The following is a 22,768-nucleotide window of genomic DNA, read 5'->3' as shown; positions in this document are numbered from 1 at the left end:
AGGAAAAACATCCAGAGGTTACAATCTCCTTTTAGTGCTTCAAAAGTTACTGGGAGAAGTATTCAGAGATTTGTTACTTCTGGAGCCCTTAGCAAAACAATCAGATAACTTGAGTTTTGTTTGAATAAACATCTGTGAAAAATCAAGTGTGTGATGTTGCTGGAGAAATATGTTAGGAAGGAAACAGATGTGGCTGGTTCAGTTTAGAAGAGTTCTGGTGGTGTTTTCTGCATAAATGATGATCTGATGCTTGGAGCCTTGTAAATTATTGCAGAAATACATGTGCTGTAGTATTGTACAGTAACAGACTCAGATAAACTTTTGCTTCTTTGCCATAGCAGGAGTTAAACGTGATGCAGGTCTCCTCTGTATTGTTTTGAAGCCTCTCTTGATCTTACTTTCAGACAGACGTTTCCTGTAGTCTTCTGGAAACTCCTCTGCAGGAGATGATTTTACTGCCTGTGGTTTCTTTGGGTCATACTTAAGAAAGCAAGTAAATGTGCATACCTCTAGCTAGCCTTACATTTGCACTGTAGGGGAAAAGTTTGTTGTGCACTTCATTGAAGTAGCTCATTCACCTCTTTACCTTTTTGAAGCAATTCAGAAGAGAGATTTCATTTTGAGTCATGAAACTTCTGTTACTTCATTCTGATAAGTTTCCACTGTATGTATGTTCTTGTGAGTGTATTTAAATAAGTCTTATGAAATGATAGTGGGGGACCTTTCTATAAAGAGGATGTCCAATATGGATAATCTGTTTGTATCCAGTTTGTTTTGAAGTAAAAGAAAGCTTTATTTTTTCATAGCTCATCTTCTGAAACTGAAGTTGCAACGAAGTAGAAGAGTTTATTTTTCTGTACTGAGCAATACTTACATCTCTTGCTATTGCTAAGTGCTTTTTTAGTGAAGGATCTTAGTTGCAAGTAAACAATTAGTTGGCAGTTGCAGCAGTAGTCTTGGTCACAATGCTTTGGCTACAGTATCTTGGTCCAACTGTAGAAGTTTTCCCTGAGGATGTGATGAGGTTACTTTTTTCAGGTGTCTGTAGATGTTACAGGAATTCAGCAGGTCACACTAAACATCTAGACTTCTGAAAATGGATGTCATCTATAATCTGCTCTGTGCTGTTAGAGCTAAAAGAAAGCAGGTGGAATCCAATTCCTTGTGTTTGAGAACATCACAAGGAGGCAGTACAGCTTCATTGTCCTATAAAACAGGTGTGAAAGGAAGAGGTGAATGTGTGATGCTAAAGCACTCATCTTTCATTGTCTGCCCAGTGTACCTCAAGTCAACAAAAGCACTTTTTACGTGTTCCTTGGGGTGATAAAAAGTTCTTTTTATTTGTTACTGTAAGGAACTAGAGCTGAACAACTCCAGTTTAAACATAATAAGGTTTTTGGCTTTTTTTTTCTGATAGGATAATTCAGCATCTGTGGATTCTCTAAAGACAGAAAAGCATGTCAAGAAAGTAATGCTTTCAGATCTCCAGACTTTAGGGATCAAAAAAGCTATGGAAATACAGGTACTTTGAAAGAATCCTGCAATAGTTTGTTGGCTTGCATTTGAAGTTTTGTTAAGCATATATAGCTGTGTGTCACCTCAGCTCATTTTGCAAATTGTGCAGAATTCCTGTTACTTTTTATAAAAATAAGTAGATACAAGCAGGGCTATGGGGGAGGGGGGGGAGGGGAGCAGTAAGTAAAGAAGATTGTGAAAATCAGGGAAATATCACTGATTTTCCTCCCTGCAGTTAATTGCTGCTAGATCCAAGCCAAAAGTACAAAATCACCTACGGAGTGAAATGCATTTATCAACATGAACATTGACCTGGATAGTACACTGCAGGTTGTTCCAGCTTGGTTACCATCACTATGGCTTTTATCTTTAGGGTAAAATAACAGAGTTCAAGAGCCCAAGTGAATTTTATATACAGATGTGTTCTCCAGAAGTTTTAGACCAGATGAATAAAGCGGCTGTGAAACTGCAAGACAGTCACATGTTTATTAAGGAGCACCACAATGCTGTCAGAGGGGAAGTCTGTGTTGTAAGATGTTCTTTGGATCAGGTAACATCTGGTTGTCCATAAAATAAGCATTCTATGTTGGGCTCTTAAGTGTTTTGCATTATTTACTTTTATGCCTTTGCCAGTGAGGGCTACTTTTTTAGAGATTAGTTTATTATGGTGGAATTGTGGTAGTGGCTAGCTTTAGAACATCTAGAACTCAAGGCTGTGATTTTCTTTCTTCTCTCTAAGAAGCTTTCTTCTATGTGTTTCTGTACTTGAGCCAAGTTTGCCCTACTGTTATTTGAGGCTGTGTGTGTTTTTTAGCAAATTTAAACTTCTGTACTTAGAACTCTTTTGGAATATGACTCTGCTTATTTATGGAAGTTATTCTTACTTAATTTCTTATCTGACCTTCTTAGTTGTGTTTCTGTAGACACACCTAGTTCCTGTTTTCATTCCCATTGCATTTTTGTGTTTCTTCTCCTTTTCTTCCTCCACTGTTAGCAAATTCTTGATTTGCTATATGGCAGCCAACATCCATAGGAGTAGAATTTTAGCTTTGCAGCAATGAACACTGCAGTGAGCCATGTTTATCTGACTGACTTTGGAGCTGTTAAGTGCCTTTGATAAACCTGATGAAGTAAAGAAAAATGTTTTGTTCTTACTAAGATTATTGTTTATTCCTCCACAGAGCTGGCGTAGAGCACTGGTAGAAGATGTGGATAAAGTACAAAAGAAAGCACATGTATTCTATATAGATTATGGAAATAATGAAAATATTCCATTCTCCTGCATTAAAGTTCTACACAAAGACAATGAACTGCTGTTTCCTCCTAGTGTGAGTTCTGTTTCCTTGACAGTAGATGAAAGTCTTTTAAATGAATGGCTGCAAAACGAGTGTAATTTGCGTCTCAGAGTAACTGTCCTTATCACAGTATGTTGTGTTCAGTGAAAGGGATGCACAAAACCTGCTATACTGTGCTATGCTTACATCCTGAAGGTGTTCAGGAGGTGTTCTTAGTTGTACAATAGGAGTGACAAAGGCTGACTGGGCTTTTTTCTTTCTAGTCTCAGAATTCTTGGGTTCTGAGCTGGTAAAAGAATCCTTCAGGGTGGCTAGGTTCACATGTCCCTTACATGCTGGAGGACATCAGGGGAGACATTCTGTCTGCATATTCTAATCTGGTCCCATGCAGTAGTGAAAAATCAATAGTAGTATGGGCAAACTTTGGTCTGACTTTATTGCCATGCTATGTGAATGTCTTCCATTACAAAATAGGTGATCTAGCTTTAATCTGTTTAAACTGGTATATTTACCTATAAATAGAGAAGCATTCTTTCAGCCAGTGACCTACAACTTGCCACTGTTGGAATAGTCTTTCATGGTTTGTTCACTGGCTTTCTGCTGGGTCCTTAAGATTTTGATAGCCCTTTGAATCTTAATTTAAAGCCCTCAGTGTTTGCTACTGAGGAAATGTAGTTTACAGTTCAAAGTTAATTTCCTAAGCCTTTACAAGAGAGTTAAGAAGTTAGTTGAATTAATAGCACTTCAAATGGCTTTAACTTTTATGTGCAAGATGGTATTTCCAAGGTTATTAATGCTTTTTTGACAGGGCAGAAGAACTCCCTATTCCCTCCTGTTCTAATTCTAATTCTTTCCAGGTCATTAAGTGTTCCTTGGCCAAATATGATGCAAAAGGATGGAATGAAGACACCACCAACTTTTCTTCCCATCTCAGGGGAAAGTACTGTTCAGTGACTGTTGTTAACATAGTACAGGAGGAAATGATGTTGAATTTTGCTGTAGATGTTGTTTTCCCAGATCTTGGTAAGTACTTGGAAAGAAGGGAAACCAAAGCATTTGATCAATCTTTCCTGTCTCCTTTCCCTGCTCATGGCAAACCTTAGTGGATAGAGACAAGCAGAGCACCTGGTCTTTGAGGGAGTTTTGAATTCAGATTTTTCAGCTGAGCTGATTTGGTATGGCTTTGAATTGTGGAACCAAGTCAATACAGAAGATATGCTCTTGACATCTTTGGAAGACTGTGCTTGGATATTTTTTTCATCTGCAAAGCAAGAATAGTTACATGCTAAGAGCACATCCTTTTCATTGATATGCAGCCCACACAAACTTTAAAGGGATGGGTGGCTAATCCTCTTAGCTTGCTGAAATTCTTGACGTGCAGGAAGCTTGTCTCTGCAGTCTATAAAATGATGATGCACTTTTGTCTTACCTAAATTCATAGAATCATGGAATTGTTGGGGTTGGATGGACCTCAAGGATCATCTAGTCCCACCCCCACTTGCCATGGGAGGAACAATTCCCACTAGATGAGGTTGCCCAGAGCCACATCTAGCCTGGCCTTAAAAATTTCCAGGGATGAGGCTTCCACCACCTCTTTGGGCAACCTGTTCCAGTGTCTCGCCACCCTTACGGTGAAGAACTTCAACTCTTTCAGGGTCGTGCTGGGCATATTCCATGTTTGCTTGCAGCAAACTAATGGAGAAGCATTCTAACTTGACAACCTCTTAAAAACAAAGGCAGAAGAATCTCACAGTATTCATGAAATGTGGTATGCATCTGTTCCATGACCTTACAAGCAACTTCAAGATTTCTCTTAGCAACTCAGTGCATATTTAGTCTTGTAAATGTGGAGCTAAGTTGGGAATTCTTGCATTAAAAGTTGCAATCCATGTTTCAGCTAAGTCTTTGATTACTACAAGGAAGTGTTGATTGTTACTGCTTTGGTCATTTTATTCAGTCAAACAGTTGTGGAGCTGTGAATGTTTTGAGAGAACTCAAGTAGCTGATTTACTATGAAGCCACTTTTATTTCAAATTGCAAACATATTAAGTGCTCAACAAATAAATAGAGCATGGTTACATCTGATGGGGTATATAGGTCAGGCTCAGTAGGTGGTTATGAAATAAAACTAAATGATGACTATCTTGTGTGGTAAATGACTTTGTTTCTCACATCTGTGTTGTAGGAGATTGCCTAAGTGATGTACCATCAGTAATGATGTCTGATTTAACTCCAGAAAGTAACACTGAAGGAACAGACTCTCCAAGATGTAAGTAAGCAAATTAAACTTCTTAGCAAGAAAATGGAAAAAAAAAACACTTGGGGAATTGTAATTTCTCCCATGTTGCTTGATACTCTGAATGTAGTAAACATAATAGCTGTTCACTAACGTCACCTCCTACTGTTCACTAGTCACAGTAGCACTTGTTTAGTGATGATTATGGGAGCCTTAATTTCACAGATAGTGCAAGAGCCTTCAAAGTCCAGAAAGTCAGCAGAAAGCATAGACTGCTTTAGCATGTGTAAACTTTGAAGTTTAAATTTATTTTGCTGTTTATCAGTCTTAAAATCTCTCTAAATCCTGGCTGATGGGATTGCACATTTCAGAGTCCTTCAGTTTTTGATCAGTAAACTGTTAATTTTGTTCTGTTGTCTGGTGGTTGTTTGCTTTTCATGTACAGCATCAGAGAACTATTCTAAGGGAAGTCAAGAAGAATTACCTGAAGATGAAGAATGCCCTGACTCTGCTCCTTCAGATGCAGTGTGCATCTGTGTGTATGTTGGAGATACATTTTCTGGTGTGGTTTCCAGTGTTCGGAATCCAACAGACTTTTTCTGTCAGCAGATGCAGAGTGCCCGTAAGTGATGCGCTGAAACAGATTCTGTGATACCTGTTGTGGTATTTTTTTGCCTTCTGATAGAGTGGCTGGAGGGAGATGTTACTGGTCTTGTAATTTGGCTGCCCAGGGAGGTGGTGGAGTCACCTCCCCCAGAGGCATTCAAGAAGAGTGGATGAGGCACTTAGTGCCATGCTCTAGTTGATTGGATGGGGCTGGGTGATAGGTTGGACTTGGATGATCTTGGAGGTCTCTTCCAACTTGGTTGATTGTATGCTTCTATGATCCCTTGGAGAATTAGGCTATGCCTCAGTCACTTAAGAAAAATGGTGTTGCAAAGGATGTTTTTTAGCAGTCTTAGCCTTTAATATCACTTACTAACCTCTAAGGTGATAATTCGTGGACAGTGTCAGTAGCAAAAAGTAGAAAAATGGTGTGGCATGGATTTTAGCAGTCTGAAGTCAGTTTGTGTTACAAATATTTAATGTTAAAGATGTTCTCACGTGTTCCAGAAGTGTTCATGAGTTTCTATTTAATTTGCTTGTTTCTGTGATGCCTTGTTGCTTTACCACCAGAGGGAAGTATTTCCTTACAAGCTGTGTGTACGGATTGAGCTTCTTTGTGACATAGTATGCTGAGACTGAGTACAAGAAGGCCAGATAGTAGTTCCCAAACCCTGCTTTGGTGTTTCCTGCTACACCAAATTGTAAGACCACGAGTAACACTATAGTGGACCATATTGCTAGGCTGAAGGCATTTCGGTGCATCTCCCACAGTGCCCATAAACAGATGTCTGGGGAGAGTAAGAGCCAGAGCTAAGATTGTGGGATATGTTCTAGTGCTGTCGGAGCCAGTAGGTTGGTGGCTGGTGTTTGGTTTGTGTGTTGTTTTTGTTGGGTTTTGTTGGTTGTTTTGTGGTGATGTTCTGTTAAAAGAGAACACATCCAGCTGGAAAAGCTCTTTTATCTCCCACACTCAATTTCTCTTCTGTACACCTGTACAACCCTTGCATTCTGTGTAGACGGATAGCATAATGTGTCCTTGAGCCAGAAGAAGCACTGACCATGTGCCTGTTGTTTGAAGAGCTGTCTAGGATTGTTGGAGAAATTCTTGTTAGCACAGAACGCAAGAATTGATAAACATGAGCAACCCGTGCTGGGAACATCCTTGGAGCCCTGGTAGCCCAGAAAATCGAGCTGTAAACAGCTGAGCACCCCACACACAGCTGCAGTGGGCAGAGACTAGATAACCAAAGGGGCTGGAGTGGGTGGTGTTGGAGGCTGACCCTTAGAATGTTGTGATAAGTTAACCTATGCACGCCTTACATGTAACTCTGGACCCTCTGACTGTAACCAATCTTGGTGGAGCACGCCTCTTGCTAGAAGTGCATATAAGTCATTGTATCACAGAAATAAAGTGGATTTCACCATCTAACCATATTGGTGAACAAAGAGTCATTTTCCCACAGTGCTCCACCAAACGTTTTCCAACATAGGATCTTATTTTTTTTTCTAGCATGCCTCTACCAGCTTACTTTCAATTCCTACTGGGTTCAGTTTTGTTCCTTTGTTGAAAAATTCTGACTGGTTTTCCTTGCCCTTTACCATTTTGATTCTTCAGACTCACATGAGCGTTCCCTTCGGTCTTACTGACTGGAGAGTCTCATCACTATTTTGCCATTACATTAAACTTGATGTTAATCTCCATTATACTAGAAGATGGTTTTCTAGGCTTTGAACTTCAAGATTTGTGTATTTCTGTGATAATTACAAGACAATGTATGTTCCTAAAACCTACCTATGTTTGACATCAGACCAACTTGCTGAGCTTCAAGTCTCTCTTAATCAACATTGTGAGAAATTTCCCAGGAGTCCAACCTTCCGTCCTGCTGTTGGAAGTGTGTGCTGTGCCCAGTTCACAGGTAAAAACAGAGTGAAAATCTGGCACTTAATGTATGTCACTTTATTGCAGCAAAGAAACACGTTTTATAATTGTGTGTAGAAATGTTTCATCTAGGCTTCATTTGACTCTTGTCTGGTTTTAGCTGTGGAAATAGCATTTGGTAGTATTTTAGAAAGTTAGTGATAGTAAGTGATGCTGTGTGAAATACTAGACCATAGAAAAAGACCATTACATAGTGACCTCATTGCATAGACTCTTACTATTGAATTCTTTTTTATTGTATGAAGGAACCTTTTAAAAGACCATGAAGACGTTTGAGGGGGTTTGTGTATTAGTGAGCACTGTTTCCTGTGGCTGGAAGTATCTACAGATGTGACATTTTAGACCACAAAAAAAGGAACAGAAGTAATATAATGATGCTGCTGTGACAGACCCCTTCTACGTTAAGGAAATGAAGCTATATTTAAAGCTTAGCACAATATACAAGCAGATATTTACACTATATACAGAAATATACAAGTTAAAGGTAATACAGAAATACAGTACCCCTCCCACAAAAAAAAGTGTCCCCAGGAGGGGCTCCCAATCATAGAATCAGTTGGAGTTGGAAGGGACCACAAGGATCATCTAGTTCCAATCGCCCCACCATGGACAGGGACACCCTACCCTAGATCAGGCTGGCCAAAGCCTCATCCACCCTGGCCTTAAACACCCTTCCACTTCTTTCCACCCCTCTCCCTTATCACAGAGTTTGCCTTATGTGCAAGGTGAGTTTGGAGAATCAGCCAGGGGGGTTAGAAAGCAGAAGGATTAGTTACACAGAAAGCAGGGTAGGGAGAAAGGTACAGGCACCAGCTGCAACACTGTGTTATCTGTGTTTATATTCTTGTTTTTATACATCTCAGCAAGCCTATGAGTGAAGTAGAAATGGCCAGTCTGCTTTCACAGCCTACACTCTAATTTCTCTCACTGAAATATTTCAGTTAGCCTGAAACTAGCACAAAGTCTTAAGACAAAATTGTATTTTGTCTGAATATAGGATAGCATTCTGCATAAAGCAGTAGTTTGTGCTAGGAGCTGTCAAGTCTGTACAAAAGAAATACCATTTATTTATTAGAATCTGAAGTTCTGTTTGCCTGACTGTGGTAGGATGAAGATGAATCTCCTTTGCTCACAGATGATTCTCCTTTTTATCTGGCTCTAAGTAAGGAAAAAAAAATCCTCCACCCACTGCTTTTCTTTATGGCTTTTTTTTTTTCTGTTCAGAAATGTTGCTGCTGTATTCCTGGTAACTTACTGCTTTCCACTTCAAATGGTTTTGCTGCTTTGAATAAATTAGCTGTGGGTCAGAACAGAGAAGCTGAAGTAAATTTCCAGCCTCATTAGAAACAGCTTAATGCTGTCCTGGCATTTCAATGAGCACCAAGCTCTGATTTCAGGTGAAATCTATCAGTTTGGTACTTCATGACTTGATTAAACTTGAGTAAATTTGTATTTCTGTTTAATTCAGTTAATATATTTGAGAAAGTGCTTAAATTATTACATCTGTTGTGTGCCTTTGAGTTGCCTTTGTCGTGGTCAGCTGAGGTACTTTTTACCATTTGTTTTAAGTGCTACATCCACATAATGGTGGTTGGTGCTTTGTTGCAATCTGTCCAAGTGTTAGGTTCTGCACTTTGGTCACAACAACCCCATGCAGTGCTACAGGCTGGGGACAGAGTGGCTGGAGAGCAGCCAGACAGAAAGGGACCCGGGGGTACTAGTTGACAGCTGACTGAACATGAGCTAGCAGTGTGCCCAGGTGGCCAAGAAGGCCAATGGCATCCTGGCTTATATGAGGAATAGTGAGAAGCAGGACCAAGGAAGTCCTTATGCCCCTGTACTCAGTGCTGATTAGGCCACACCTTGAGTACTGTGTCCAGTTCTGGGCCCCCTCCATTTAAGGAAGATGTTGAGGTGCTGGAATGTGTCCAGAGAAGGGCACCAAGGCTGGTGGAAGGGTCTGGAGCACAGCCCTAATGAGGAGAGGCTGAGGGAGCTGGTGTGGTTCAGCCTGGAGAAAAGGAGGCTCAGAGGAGACCTTATTGCTCTCTACAACTCTCTGAAAGGAGGTTGTAGCCAGGGAGGGGTTGGTCTCTTCTCCCAGGCACCTAGTGATAGAACAAGAGAACACAGTCTTAAGCTGTGCCAGGGCAGATTTAGGTTGGATGTTAGGAAGAAGTTCTTCACAGCAAGAGTAATTGACATTGGAATGGGCTGCCCAGGGAGGTCATGGATTCACCATCCCTGGAGGTGTTTAAGAGGAGGTTGGATGAGGCACTTAGTGCCATGGGCTAGTTAATTAGAAGGGTTAGGTGATAGGTTGGACTCAATGATCTTGAAGGTCTTTTCTCACCTGGTTAATTCTGTAGTTTTGTACTTTTGAGGGGAAGAGTAGAAACAGCAACCCTCAGCTGACGGTGGTGGATTTTGTGTCCATAAGGGTTTTGTGAAGGTTTGTGTGAACTGGAATGCTGCTGTTTGATGTTGTGTTTGTTGCCAGAAGTCGTTCTCTTTTCAGAAGTTAAAAGCAAGTGTGCTGAACATGTGTATCTTCCTTTCTAGAAGACAACCTTTGGTATCGTGCTGCTGTTACAACCTATGTTTCTGAAGACACTGTTACAGTATTTTATATAGATTTTGGTAATGTTGAAGTCCTCCCACTGATTAGACTTCATCCTCTGACTCCAAGATTAATGGACTTGCCAGCTCAAGCCATAAAATGTACCTTGGCAGGTATGGAATAAACAGTAAGCTGTTGTAAACTGTGTAGAGGCAAAGTAAGTGGAGTTGCGTAACAATCACACCTCTGATGTCTGTTACTGAAATATGAGGGAGGATAGAGATAACAGGAGGTGTTATTTCCAGAATTGTTAATTGCTGTGACACATCTACAGAACATGACAGCACCTGCTGCATGCAGTTGTGTGTTTGGAAAACTTTAGTATGTTAACTTACCTGTTAAATTCTATATATGCTTTTGTTCTAAGCAAATTTAAGTCACCTGCTGGATTTGTGGTGTTGTGGGAAAGACTAATTTAATTTAATTTCACATCTGCCCTCTCCCCTTGGGGCAAACAGAATGAAACTACTGTTACACTGCTCTCAGCAGGCTTGTGGCATCTGTCCAATTCTACAGGACATTAAAACTTTATAGCTCATCCTTTTGTCTTGAAACAGGATCATAATCTGTTTTCATGACACACTTGTGTAATTTGCTGTTGGAAATTGTTAGTCTAGCCCTTTATATTGGTACCCATCCTTTAAAATACTTAATGTCTACCCTTCCTTCACAACAGCTGATATTTAACCTGCTTGTCAAGTTTTTGGTAAAGTTCAGAGCAGCATTCTAGCCTCTTACCTTAAAAGAGAAGATAAAGCTTCCCTTGTATGTAGAGAATGAGCCAACACATATGGAACATGAGCTAAAGTAACTTTTTCTGGGACAGATCATAATGCCTATAGCTGATAATAAGTGTTCTAAGACCAGGAGTGGTCCTAAGCACAAGAAAGTGTTGAAATAAGATGTTTCTGGTTTAAAATCAAGGAATAGTGATGTTTAAAATGGATCTTTCTGGAAGGCAACTTCTGCCAGTCTGTTATGGTAAAGTTGTGATTTTAACTTGCATTTCAGAAATAAATTTAAGTAGTATACAGAGTAAGTGCTGAAGGAGGAAGAAGCTTCTACTAGCAGATACATTGACTTGAGAGGTGGTTAATATTCAGAACTGTGGGTTGTATTCATGAGACCCAAAGCCTTACAGGAATCTGAGTTAACAACTGTATGTGATCTTGGCTAGATTTTTATTAAATCCAAGTACCACAAAAGTCCAGGCTGAAAAAACTGGGATCTTGTTACAAGCCAAAGGAGTGTGTGGGGGGAGTTACTTGACATATCTGCTGCTTATTCTGCTGTACTAAACAGCAGCATTGTACCTTTCCCTTGGACTGTCCTCACCATGCTGTGTGATTATGTTTTAGGTATAAAGCCACCATTAGTAGGCTGGACCACAAAAGCTATTGCTTTAATGAACCATCTGGTGAAAGACAAGGTGCTTAAAATAAAAGTAGTGGATAAAGATGATTCTAGATCTGTTGTGGAGCTTGTAGATGTGTCAGTCACTCCAGCAATAAATATATCAAGCTATCTCAAAGAGGAAGACTGTGCAGATGAGAAATGCAGGATGGCTGTGCCAGCAATCAGAATGGCCAGTGTTATGCTAGCAAATGGTGAGTAAAAGCATGTTCTGCTGAGCCTGGTATTATTTAACCTCCTACTAGAGTGGGTACAAAGAGTGCATGCTCTTAGCTGGTTAGAGCTTTGCAGTCTGCCTCATGAGATCTAGCCTTCACAACTTTGAAGCTTAGACATGGCAGCCTTGCCATGAAGAAATTGTATATTTGCTCGTGTGTCATGATGTGCATGTTTGCATCTGTGCATACAGAACAAGGTTGGAATTGCTTCCTTTCTGTACTGCTATTTCCCTTACTCCAGTTAGAATTCTACCATTTTGAGTAGGATATGAGTAGTTAGTACCTGCTTGTTCTTAAGCCCTTGTGCTTCAACTCTGATAGTATTTCATCTTCAGTGTTCTGTGTTTTACACATTATTTAATCCTTGAAAATTCGTTTGACTGCAGTAGCCTGTATAGCTTCGAGGCTATGCCTGTGTTGTGATTTTTGCTTTTAGTGACCAAAGCCTCAATTTGAGAGATTTGCACTTTTTATATCTGGTTTCTCTGTATTGTGGGAAGACTCCTATCTTTACAGAATAATTCTGCTTGGAAAAGACCCTTGGGATCATCAAGTCCCACCATTAACCCTGCTCTACAAACTTCACCTCTAAACCATACCTCCAAGCGCCACATCTAAGTGACCTTTAAACACATCCAGGGTTGGTGACTTCAACAGCTCTGTTGTCCTCCTCTGCACTTGCTCCAGCACCTCAATATCTCTCTTGTATTGAGATGCCCAAAACCAGACACAGTATTCAAGGTGTGGCCTCCCCAGAGCAGAGTACAAGGGGAAAACCCCCTTCCCACTGCTGCTGGACACAGCATTTCTAATACAAGCCAGGATGCCCTTGGCTTTCTTTGCCACCTGGACACACTGCTTGCTCATATTCATTTGCTTGTCGATTGCAGCCCCCAGGTCCTTTTCTGCCAGACAGCTTTCCAGCCATGCCTTGCCAAGCCTGTAACATTGCCTGGGGTTATTGTGGCCCAAGTGCAGGACCTGGCATTTGGCCTCGTTGAAGCTCATCCTCTTTAACATTGTCCCATCCTTCCAGTCTATCCAAGGCCCTCTGTAGAGTCTCCCTACACCCGTGCAGATCAACAGTGCCACCTACTTGGTGTTGTCTGGTAACTGAGTGCTGACACACTCTATGTTTTTATCAAGATCATTAATGGTGCTGTTAAACAGAAGTCCTAATACTGACCCCTGAGGAACACTGTTGTGACCAGCCACCAGCTGGATTTAGCTCCACTAACCACCACCCTTTGTGCCCATTTGCCCAGCCAGTGCTTTATCCAGCAGAACTGTGCTCGTCCAAGCTGTGAGCAGTCAGTTTGTCCATGAGAATTCTGTGGAAAACAGTGTCAAAGGATTTGTGGAAGTCTAGGTGAACAATACAGCCTTTCCCTCACCCAGCATTTGGGTCATCTTGTCATAGAAGGAGATCAGGTTCATCAGGCAGGACCTGGATTTCATGAACCCTTGCTGACTGAGCCTGAAGTCCTGGTGGTTCTCAATGTGGTGTGTTATGGCACTCGAGATGATCTGTTCCATGACCTTCCCTGGTACCAAGGTCACTGCTGGCCACCACGAGCTGTACTACGCTTAACAGCTATGAAAAACAGAGGAAGATTTACTGATATGCTAATGAAGGAAATGATGGTTTCTTCAGTGCACCCTAATTCTAATTTTCACATGATCTACTCTATGACTTATGTTAAATAACCTTCTTTCAGTTCAAATTTCTGCAAGTAGTCTGTGTAGTGGTTCTGGGAGTTACCTGCCTCCCCCTCCCTGCAATGAATTCATCCAGACTAGACTGAGCCGGCTGTCAGTTAAGGGATGAAGCTTTATATTCACAGCTTAGCACAATATACAAGCAGGTATTTGCAATACATTAAAATTATTTACAGCTATGTACAGTTCTAAACAAGTTAATACAGAAACACGATCCTCCTCCCAGCAGGTAAGAGTGCCCAGCAGGAACTCCCAACCACCCTTCCACCTACTTTCCAGCCCCCACCCTTATCCTGGAGTCTGCCTTACATGCCAGGTGAGTTGGAAGAATCAGCAAGGGGGGTTAGAAGCAAAATGATTAGTTGGGTTATGTGCAGGGTCAGGTAGAAGCAGTTAATATGGCAGAAGCCAGGGAGGGACTCCCTTGTCTATGTTCTGTTGTTTATATCTTTCAGCAAAGCTATGAGTGAGATAGACATGACTGTTGTTTTCTTTTTACAGCCTGTGAGCTAACTTCTCTCATTAAAATACTCCAATTAGCCTCAAACCAGCACAGTCTGATTCAGTTACTTTTTGTTCTTTCTCCTTAGATCATTTCCAGTACTCCTTGGTGACAGCTATTTCCCTCTTTTATGCCCTTACCCTTGTTTCCTAGGAACCAAGGTTCCCCAGAATCCCCCTTGCTCACATTATTGCCACCTGGTCTGTACCTCCTGGTGTGCCTACTTTTCCCTTGTCATCAGTGGCTTGCCCTTCTCAGTAGTGATGAAACACATTAAGCATCTGACACTTCTCTTGCTTTTATTCTGCAAAGAGCTTCTCACTGGTAGTCTGGTTTATTTGCAACAAATTCAAAGAGCATTCAGGATGTGTCATTTTTTTTCTCTACTTCTGTCTTCTCCGTGCTTTCTAGAAGATACGAAGAAGGAAAGAGCTTACAAATGGATTAAGCTAACCCTTAAACAAACAGTAGATGTTGTAGTGTGTACAGTGTGCAATCCTGGACAATTCTACTGTCAGATTTCAAATAATGATGGTGAGTCTTTTTAGCTTTTTTAAGTTCTGCTAGCTTTTTGCTTCCTTTTCCCAAATCACTTGTAATTTATTATAGTTCTAATGCATTACTGCTTCAGGTGATCTTGTAGCACCAAGGCTCACCCCATGAATTTTTGTACTCAAGAATATAAATGATTAAGAAATGTGATCATGGTATGCTGTGACTCTGAGATTTGAGATGTATGCATCTTGTTAGAATTATAGAATCAACCAGGTTGGAAGAGACCTCCTAGATCATTCAGTCCAACCTAGCCCTATCCAGTCAACTAGACATGTCACATGTTGAAGATGAGCAGCTGAAGAAAATTGAATGAATATAAAGTGAAGAGAGCTACCATAACTTAGGGAAAGAAAAGCAAAACACAAGATAGTAAACAAGAGGTGTGTCCCATGTGCTCATGCAATATTAACTAAGGCTGTTCTCTGGTATGCTGTCCTGTTACAATTTGTAGAAACTCAGAGATTCAAAGTAGAAAAAATAACACAGAATTGAGAAAACACAGCTTTGGACACTTCTTGTTGGATAAACTTAAAAACTCTTGTTCCTCTATATCTGTGTTTAAAGATGTCTGACAGCCACTGGCTTTTAACCTGCTGGAATTGGGAGCTATGTGCATTCAGACACAAAATAGAAGGTAGATCTTAAAATGTGAGGGTAATTTATTCCTCAGCTTATCTATTCTTATCTTGCCTTACTTGTTCTTCCTTGTCACCTTTAAAACACAACTACTTTTGTAAAAGTTTTGTGTTAGAGCAGGCTAAAGGACTGGATAGAAAAAAATTGTAAGCAGTGTTAGATTCCATAATCAGTTTTATGCGCTGACTGAACTAGGTAATTCCCATAGTGATGCTTGGCTGTCAAATCTCCTTCAAGTGCTGTAGGGAAAAGGTGCTTGTGGGTTTAGCTGGAAGAATTACTGACAGTTTCTCTGTCTTACTGAACTGCTGTCAGTAAATATCAGCTACCTCACCTCTTGCTGGTAATAAGTCTGTCTTTAAAGTTAACTATTTAACTTGGTGTCCACAGTTTGTTTTCTTTTTTTTAATGAATATGTAAAATTCACAGATCTTCCATCAACTCTTGTCTAAGACATGCAGCAAACAATACTGAAGTCCATATTGGCTTATTTGATTGATCTCTTTTCTTTTCTTTCTAATTTTCAGAGCTACTGGCTCTAAACTCACTTAACACATCACTGTCCGAATACTGTCAGAAAACTCCTCCAAATATGCATAAGCCTGAGAACGGAGAGCCTTGCTGTGCTTTTTTCTCTGGTAAGTGAAACACTGAATTTCTTCTTTTTACAGGGGAAATATAAAGAAAAAAATAATTGGATAGCTGATAAGTTTGTGTTGGCAGAGGACAGCAAATAATTGGATTTATTTACTAGAAATAAATGCTGCAAAACTTACTAAAAATGCATGATTTTAATCTTTTTTTACACTCTAGGTGATGGTAATTGGTACCGTGCTTTGGTGAAAAACGTTGCTTCACATGGAAATATTAAAGTGCACTTTGTGGACTATGGAAATACTGAGGAAGTACCACTGGCTAAAATACGACAGATCTCATCCTCATTCCTAACACTCCCATTTCAAGGAATTAAATGCTGGCTCTCAGGTGGATCTTCTTACGGATTCTTTCTCTTACAAGAGAAAGCTTACTGCTTTGGGGAAGGAGCTGATGACAGGGACTTAAAATCATAGAGTGGTCTCAGTTGGAAGGGCCATCCCAAAGTCATCTTGTCCAGCCCCCTTTGCAGTCAGCAAGGGCATCCTCAACTGGGTCAGGTTGCCCTGACTTCACAGAGCTCTGCTTTTTGGGCTCCTTTCCTGCGGTTTGGTATTTTGTTTGTTAATAATAAATGCCTGTGTTGCTTCCAGCCCCTGGAAATTGTGGAAGCTGCTGTTTTAGCCTTACTATGCAGTAGCATATTGAAATTTCACAGAAAGTTGATGGCTATTCTGAGCTGTGTGGGAGGTTACTTGCTGATTTTCCAGTCCCAGGGAAATTGTCATTTACTTGTGCATCATCCGTAGTGCTTACTAGTTTTTGGTTGCTGCCTTCCTAGGAGAAAATTGTTTCTCCAAAGAAAAATTTTGCAGGCAAAGGAGCTCATCTAGGTTTTATGAGGCAAGATGGCCTTTAAGTTCTCTCTAGGGATGCTTCATTTGATTGATAAAGTATCTGGCATCATTTCGCTGTTTCTCAGTCTCTTCCCAGTTCTTTGCCTCTTTTTCTACACCAAATTACAATTCTTCAGAATTGTTGTTTCTTTCTAATGTAGTGTACTTGGTTTGAAAAAAAGAAAACCACACCAAACAAACCAAAAAAACAACAAAACAATGGAAACAGGAAAAAGTTCAAACGCAAGATCTATTCTACTGGGGATGGGTTTTTTTTGGTCTCTTAAAGGCTTTGTTTTCCTTCTCCTTTGAAAAACCTAAGGCTTACTTGTTAGAATATCATAAAATGTAGAAAACAACTTGGGTGTGCTGAGGAAATGTATTATTTTTAGAAGAACAGAGGAAGAGCAGTTAACAGGATGAAGTACAATGTGTCCCCCTAAGGTAGTAAAAGTAACCTCAGTATTTTGTGTTGTGCTTTAAACCAAACAAACATTTGAAGAATTTTGAAAAGAAAAATACATTCTGGAAGAAAATAATTCACTGCAGGCATTTTGAACAGTTATCCTACCTCCTAGGTATAAAGCCTGCTGATGGCAAATGGATTCCAGAAGCTACAGCAAGATTTTGTGCATACACTTCAGGGATAAAGCTTCAAGCCAGAGTAAATTCCTTTTCCAGAGATGGGGCAGGTATGGAGCTTATTGACAATTCCACAGGCCATCCAAAAGTGATTAATGAGATGTTAACTTCTGAAAATTTCGCCATAAAGGAGTATCTACAAGGTAAGAATAACCTTCCAAAAAAGTCTTTTTACAGAAAAGGCAATTAAATGAATGATACTTTTTAGTCTGAACACGAATTTTAAGTATTTCTGCCTTTGACTGTGATGTTGCAGTTTAATCATAGTTAATGACAGCTTTTGCAGTTAAATAGAAAGTGCCCTGCAGGTGGCAGTGCAGACAGGAACACAAAAATCTCTGGGTTTGTCTTAAATGATTGCTGCTTTAGTGTTTGATAGGTGGGAGTTACAAATGTTGAGGCTGAGGTGACAGCATATTGCTCTTTACAACTACCTGAAAGGAAGTTGGAGCAAGGAAGGGACTAGCTTCTCCTCTTTGATGACAAGTGTCAAGACTAGAGGAAATGGTTACAACTGCACCAAGGGAGGTTTAGGCTGGATATTAGGAAACATTTCTTTGGTGAAAGGGTTACTGGTTGACAGCTGACTGAACATGAGCCAGCAGTGTGCCCAGGTGACTAAGAAGGCCAATGGTGTCCCGGCCTTTATCAAGAGTAGTGTGACCAGCAGGGCCAGGGAAGTCCTTCTGCCCCTGTACTCGGTGCTGGTTGGGCCACACCTTGAGTACTGTGTCCAATTCTGGGCCCTTCCATTTAAGGAAGATGTTGAGGTGCTGGTGAGGGGTCTGGAGCACAGCCCTAATGAGGAGAGGCTGAGGGAGCTGGTGTTGTTCAGCCTGGAGAAAAGGAGGCTCGGAGGAGACCTTATTGCTCTCTACAACTATCTGAAAGGAGGTTGTAGCCAGGGAGGGGTTGGTCTCTTCTCCCAGGCACCTAGTGATAGAACAAGAGGACACAGTCTCAAGCTGCACCAGGGCAGACTTAGGTTGGATGTTAGGACGAAGTTCTTCACAGCAAGAGTAATTGGCATTAGAATGGGCTGCCCGGGGAGGTGGTGGAGTCACCATCCCTGCAGGTGTTTAAGAGGAGGCTGGATGTGGCACTTAGTGCCATGGGTTAGTTAATTAGAAGAGTTAGATGGTAGGTTGGACTCGATCCTAGAGGTCTTTTCCAACCTGATTAATTCTGTGATTCTGTGGCACCTTATTGCTCTCTACAACTACCTGAAGGGAAGTTGGAGTGAGGAAGGGGCTAGCTTCTCCTCCTCCTTGACAAGTGACAGGACTAGAGGAAATGGTTACAAACTGCACCAGAGGAGTTTTAGACTGGATATAAGGAAATACTTCTTCAATGAACGGGTTCTCAAACAGTGGAATGGTTTGAACAGGGCAGTGGTGGAGTCATCATCTTTGGAGGAGTTCAGGCAGCATGTGGACGTGGCACCTAGACACATGTTTTAGGGTTGAAAGTTGAACTGGATGACCTTTGTGGTATCTTCCAACCAGATACAGTCTGTGCTTCTGTGAAATTTGCTGTGACTGAAACTTCCCAGTGTTTACTTTCCAACAGCTTAGTTTTCTGAGGCGTTTTTCCCTTTAGCTACTTGTACAGACTAATAGTTTATGAACAGCAAATGAAGCAAGAAGCATGAAGACTTGCAGTTCTCTGTAAAATTCAAACAGACTTCACAGCAGTTGCCTCTAGTATGTATGTATTTGGTGGAAAGTGCTACACTGCATTCTATCTGTTTTCTGTTAGAAATCTCATTTGGACACTGGAAGTCGATTGAATTGGCAATAGGTGAAACTCTTCCTGTCCGTGTAACGGAAGTTGTAGGCCCAGACTTATTCTATGCTGTACCAGTTCAAAGTAAAGGTAAGGAAATGTGTTCCCCGTTCTTAAGAAGTCACTGTTGCAAGTTATATACACTGTTTTAATTGTATAGCAAACTGAGCTGTGTGGAAATGTAGCTTGGACAGTTGCAAAATAGAATAAAAATGGCAAAGGTGAGAGCAGGGGAGCATAAAAGTGAAGTATGCTCTTCATTATACCCAAATATGGTTAGTTAGCAGCTGTTTTTTTCTGTAGATAAAGAGAAACTGGATCAGCAGTTGACTGACCTAGAAGACTACTGTAAATCACAAAAGAACTGCTCCTTCAAACCAAAGTTGGGAGAAGCCTGTTGTGCCAAGTTTTCAGGTAAGGCAGCCACTTTTCTTTTATTCTCTTCACCAGTGTGACACACAGATTCCATTTCTGTTTTACAAAAAGGAAAACCCACCAAGTTTTAAAGTGCTTGTGGATCTTGTATCACAAAGAATAGCCTAGCTGTATCTTTAGGGTAAAGAAACAGTCTGGGAGAGAAAATAAGGAGTAGGCTGTGCCCTGCAAAATGTGTGGAGCTTTAAGAAGAAAGCAAGGTAGTTACTACTTAAATGGAAGCTTGAGCTGTGGAGGCACGAAATCCATGGCAGAGCAATAGTGCACTTGAATCTGTACAGACCATCTTCTTGTTTGTGGTTGCCTGGGTATCTTTTCTCTTGTTGCTTTGTGCAAGTACAGGATGGTGGCACTGGCTGTGATAACTTGTTGGTCAACTTTGTTAGCCTAGCATGCTGTCCAGGCTTAGCAAACTGTTAGTTCAAGTCAAAAGTACTCTTAAAAGCAAGGAAACTTAAGTTATTGCCTGAGTTTTTCACAAATGAAACTACTCTGATGTTATATAAGCTCCGTGTTTGCTTTCTTTTTGAAAACAATAGTGTGGACTCAAATGTTGACTGCATGTGAATTGTTACAGGAGAACTGGCTAAGTGCTAAAAATGGAACTGGGTTCTAGGTCAGATAACAGCTCACAAAAGACAAAATGTAGCAGTTTAAGAGTTAACACTGGTTTGGGTCTAAATTTATAAACGAGAGAGGAACTTTCTAGACATTCTTTTGAATGAGCAGGCCATTGGTTGTAAAAGGAAAGTAAAGTCTGTATCATTCATTGGCTTGCGAATTGGTGTAAAAAGCCAATTTAGAAACAGTTCTCACTCTCTTGGCTGTTGGGCACTGGCTCTGTGGCTGTTCACAGTATCACAGTATCATCAGGGTTGGAAGAGACCTCACAGATCATCAAGTCCAACCCTTTACCACAGAGCTCAAGGCTAGACCTTCACCTCTCTGACTCTTGCACACTGTGTACTAACCTTTTTATGATAACACATGAAGCCTTGCTTGTTTTCTGTCTGCAGAGAGAGAAGGTGGTGGTGTTGACCCCTTCAGGGCTTTCTTTGCCCATGGAGGGGAGGATTAAATTTCTCTGTTATTTCTAAATTGTACATAAATATATATAATTGTGAATACTTTTTGTATATGCGCTTGTAAATTTAGCTTGCTGTAAAATACAACTTTATCTTACTTCCGAGCTGTCTGAGCTGGTCTGGTAAATTTTATTTGGGGCAAAGTATGTAATTTCTCAAACTCACCACACAAAACAAACAAAAAACCCAAAGATCCAACAACAAACACAAACAACAGCACAAGGCAACCCCAAACAAACCAACCCCGTACTAACCCAAACAAAACAAGGCAGAGTAGAGGAATATATTAGGTGAATAGAGCAGTGGGCTTGCTTCTTGTCATGTGCTCTGTGGGAAATACCAAAGTATTTAAAGATTCCTGGAAAAACCTATAGAGATTCTTGTTCTTGGGGTAAGCTGTGTTTATAAGATGGTACATTACATGTGATGCTTCTTGTCCCAATCTTTTCAGGTGATGGCCATTGGTACAGAGCTGTTGTTCTCAAAGTGTCTCAGTCTGTGGTGAAAGTTCTGTTAGCAGACTGTGGCAACACAGACACTTTGCCATTTTCAGAGCTTCTGCCAATCGCTGATTCCCATTTAAAGCTGCCTTTTCAGACAATTGTATGTTCACTAGCAGGTAAAAAAAAAAAGTTTGGTTTTCTTATACAATCTGTACCTGTTCTGATTGTGGTGCTCATTCTTTAATGGTCATAAATAACATGATGATCTACTTATCAATGAGATGAAGGGCACATGACCTACAGGGAGAGTCTGAGGGAGCTGGGGTTGTTTAGCCTGGAGTAGAGGAGGCTGAGGGGAGACCTTATTGCTCTGTGCAGCTGCCTGAGAGGAGGATACCAGCCTCTTCTCCCTGATGGCAAGTGACAGGTCTAGAGAAAATGGTTACAAACTGCACCAGGGGAAGTTTAGGCTGGATGTTAGGAAGTGTTTCTTTGCTAAAAGGGTTCTCGGACATTGGAATGGTCTGCTCAGGGCACTGGTGAAGCCACCATTTCTGGAGGTGTTCAGGCAGTGTGTAGACCTGGTGCTTAGACCCATGGTCTCATGTTGACATTTTTAGTACTGGTTCCAAGGTTGGACTGGCTGATCTTTGAGATCCATTCTGTGGAATACTCTACTGATTACTACTGTGAAAGCTGTTTCAGAAAGGATAGTTTTAGTTAAATGGTTTGTATTCTACAGCTAGTTTTGTTAGGAAAACTTAATAGCATTTTTTCAACAGCAGTGATGGCATTGGAGCAAGTCTAGAGGAGGGCCACAAAGATGCTCAGAGGGCTGCAGCAGCTCTGCTATGAGGACAGGCTACAAGAGTTGGGATGTTCAGCCTGCAGAAGAGAAGGCTTTGAGGAGACCTTGTAGAGGCCTTCGGGTATCTGAGGGGGGCCTACAGGAGGGCTATGGAGGGACTATTTACAAGGTCTTGTAATGACAAGATGAGGAGGAATGGCTTTAAACTGGCAGAGGGGAGATTTAAACTAGATGTTAGGAAGAAGCTCTTTGCACTGAGAGTGGTGAGACACTGGCACAAGTTGCCCAGGAGGTTGTGGATGCTCCCTGCCTGGAGGTGTTCAAAGGCCAGGTTGGATGAGGCCTTGAGCAGCCTGTTCCTAGTGGGAGGTGTCCCTGCCTATGGCGGGGGTTTGGGACTGGATGATCTTTGAGGTGCCTTCCAACCTAAACCATTCTGTGATTCTATTCTGTTATTTGTAATATTCAAGTCATGCCATAAAGTAATCCTTTACAGAGCAAACCTGATTGTGCTGTTTTACTTTTTTTTGCAGGTACAGAGAAAGTTGATTGGTCTCTATTGTCACTTGACAAGTTGAAAGAAATGTTACTGAACAAATGTGTCAAAATTACAATGAAGGGGACTACTGGAAATGCTTATTTAGTAACAGTGGAGAAACACTGTGAAACTGGTAGTCTGGATGTAGCTGACAAAGTGGTCATGGAAGATTTGGTCAAATCCCGCAGCACTGAGAACTCACCTACTAAACATCATGGTACCTATTTCTACTTAGTTACTTCAAATATGCAATTTGAAGTTTAAACCAGGGGCACGTGGGGTGCCCAA

At 41.0% G+C, this 22,768-nt stretch overlaps 1 protein-coding gene across 6 annotated transcripts in view; it reads left to right on the top strand.

Moving 5' to 3' along the window:
- The window catches only part of TDRD1 (tudor domain containing 1), a 34,569-nt gene that overhangs the window by 7,502 nt on the left and 4,299 nt on the right, over positions 1 to 22,768 (top strand). For 2 of the 6 annotated variants that reach the window (XM_064144339.1, XM_064144344.1), the window contains 18 exons: positions 1,418 to 1,522; positions 1,889 to 2,065; positions 2,697 to 2,843; positions 3,668 to 3,833; positions 4,996 to 5,079; positions 5,492 to 5,668; positions 7,461 to 7,568; positions 10,154 to 10,324; positions 11,570 to 11,818; positions 13,788 to 13,877; positions 14,475 to 14,597; positions 15,782 to 15,892; positions 16,068 to 16,238; positions 17,323 to 17,529; positions 19,145 to 19,261; positions 19,475 to 19,585; positions 21,143 to 21,310; positions 22,476 to 22,697. In XM_064144339.1, coding sequence (XP_064000409.1) covers positions 1,418 to 1,522; positions 1,889 to 2,065; positions 2,697 to 2,843; positions 3,668 to 3,833; positions 4,996 to 5,079; positions 5,492 to 5,668; positions 7,461 to 7,568; positions 10,154 to 10,324; positions 11,570 to 11,818; positions 13,788 to 13,877; positions 14,475 to 14,597; positions 15,782 to 15,892; positions 16,068 to 16,238; positions 17,323 to 17,529; positions 19,145 to 19,261; positions 19,475 to 19,585; positions 21,143 to 21,310; positions 22,476 to 22,697 — 2,704 coding nt within the window. The remainder of the gene's footprint in view (positions 1 to 1,417; positions 1,523 to 1,888; positions 2,066 to 2,696; positions 2,844 to 3,667; positions 3,834 to 4,995; positions 5,080 to 5,491; positions 5,669 to 7,460; positions 7,569 to 10,153; positions 10,325 to 11,569; positions 11,819 to 13,787; positions 13,878 to 14,474; positions 14,598 to 15,781; positions 15,893 to 16,067; positions 16,239 to 17,322; positions 17,530 to 19,144; positions 19,262 to 19,474; positions 19,586 to 21,142; positions 21,311 to 22,475; positions 22,698 to 22,768) is intronic. The other 4 variants (XM_064144343.1, XM_064144345.1, XM_064144341.1 and 1 more) reach the window with 3 other exon arrangements.

This window comes from Pogoniulus pusillus, chromosome 6, assembly GCF_015220805.1.
Source record: "Pogoniulus pusillus isolate bPogPus1 chromosome 6, bPogPus1.pri, whole genome shotgun sequence".
In the NCBI taxonomy this organism is placed as follows: Eukaryota; Metazoa; Chordata; class Aves; order Piciformes; family Lybiidae; genus Pogoniulus; species Pogoniulus pusillus.
Note: the sequence above shows the minus strand (reverse complement) of the source record. Positions and strands in the feature narration are given on the sequence as shown.